Source organism: Cystoisospora suis, assembly GCF_002600585.1.
Source record: "Cystoisospora suis strain Wien I chromosome Unknown contig_6728, whole genome shotgun sequence".
In the NCBI taxonomy this organism is placed as follows: Eukaryota; Apicomplexa; class Conoidasida; order Eucoccidiorida; family Sarcocystidae; genus Cystoisospora; species Cystoisospora suis.
In genome coordinates this window covers 1-1,107 of record NW_027159515.1, presented here as the reverse complement: position 1 = coordinate 1,107, position 1,107 = coordinate 1, and the positions used below count along the sequence as shown (strand labels likewise).

At 53.9% G+C, this 1,107-nt stretch overlaps 1 protein-coding gene across 1 annotated transcript in view; it reads left to right on the top strand.

The window, feature by feature from the left end:
• The window catches only part of CSUI_010134 (uncharacterized protein), a gene marked incomplete at its 3' end in the record, with an annotated part of 7,460 nt that extends 6,597 nt beyond the window's left edge, over positions 1–863 (top strand). The window contains exon 2 of the mRNA XM_068070239.1: positions 330–863. Coding sequence (XP_067917782.1) covers positions 330–863 — 534 coding nt within the window. The remainder of the gene's footprint in view (positions 1–329) is intronic.
• Positions 864–1,107: the final 244 nt, after the last annotated feature.

Genomic DNA, 1,107 nt, shown 5'->3' with positions numbered 1-1,107 from the left:
ACGAGCTGGCATGGGTGAGCACTGCCGCGAAAGGATCTCCCATGGTAAGCGGTTTAACGTCGACTGATGTCAACTACGCTGTTTACTGGCTCTTCTCCACGTTCCCTGTTCCCTTTCCGCGTCTGCATTTCGACTCCGGCTCTCCTACACAGCACAGCCACATGAGTGTACAGTGCTTTTGTATGTCACGGGTCTCAGTAGATGGCCGTGGCAATTTCTTTTCATACGTTGTATTTTTGGGGCTCTGCTGCCGACTATGGTAGCGAACAATCTCCAAGGTGTTGTCCGGAGAATTTCTTTTCGTCCTTCTGTGGTTTGTTTCCCCGCAGAACGCTCAGAAAGTAAACTGCGCGGAGGAGACAGGAGCGAGCAGCAGCAGCCGACACACTCAGATGTCAGGACGCCCTGACGCCGCTAGCGCGCAAACCGCAGGCACATCGGTGTATGTACCTCGGAGCTCCCATCAGGGTTTCTCAGCGGCCTCTTCCGACATCTGGGACTCTCCTGACTATGATGGTCAGAAGGCAGGTTCATGGAGTGCCTACACTCTCGGGGATATCCGTAAAGTTGAGAAAGCGATAGAAAGTGGGGGGATGTCGCTTCAGGAGTACATGCAGCAGCACCAGCAAGCGAAGGAGCATAAGAACGAGGAATCACAGAAGAAGGAAGAAGAGAAGGAAGATAAGGGGACTAAAGACGCAGCTGGACACAGCGTGAGGGGCGAAAGAAAAAGAGAAGTTTGGCGCGAGAAGGGAGCATCAGACATAAAGGACAAAGTCAAACCATCTGGTGGTGTAGGACTTGGGGGGGTCGCTCTTCAGGACGATGTCGAAGAGGAATTCTCGTTCTTCGATGATCACGCGGTAGGCGACGCCATCTCGATCTGCACAGCCAGGACGTACAGGTGTGCGCGTGCTGCTGCTGATGTGTGTGTGCATGAGTATGTGTGTGTTGCTGCCCGACTACCCGTTCGTACACCGGCGTGCGTTCTCTCACTCTTTCTTCCCTTCGCATGTGTCCTGTGCACATGTTGGCATACTCGTGTGAAGCCCTCGGGCGCTCGAAAGAAGAGCGGTTGCAGGGGCGTGTATGTGCGTATTGTGGAGT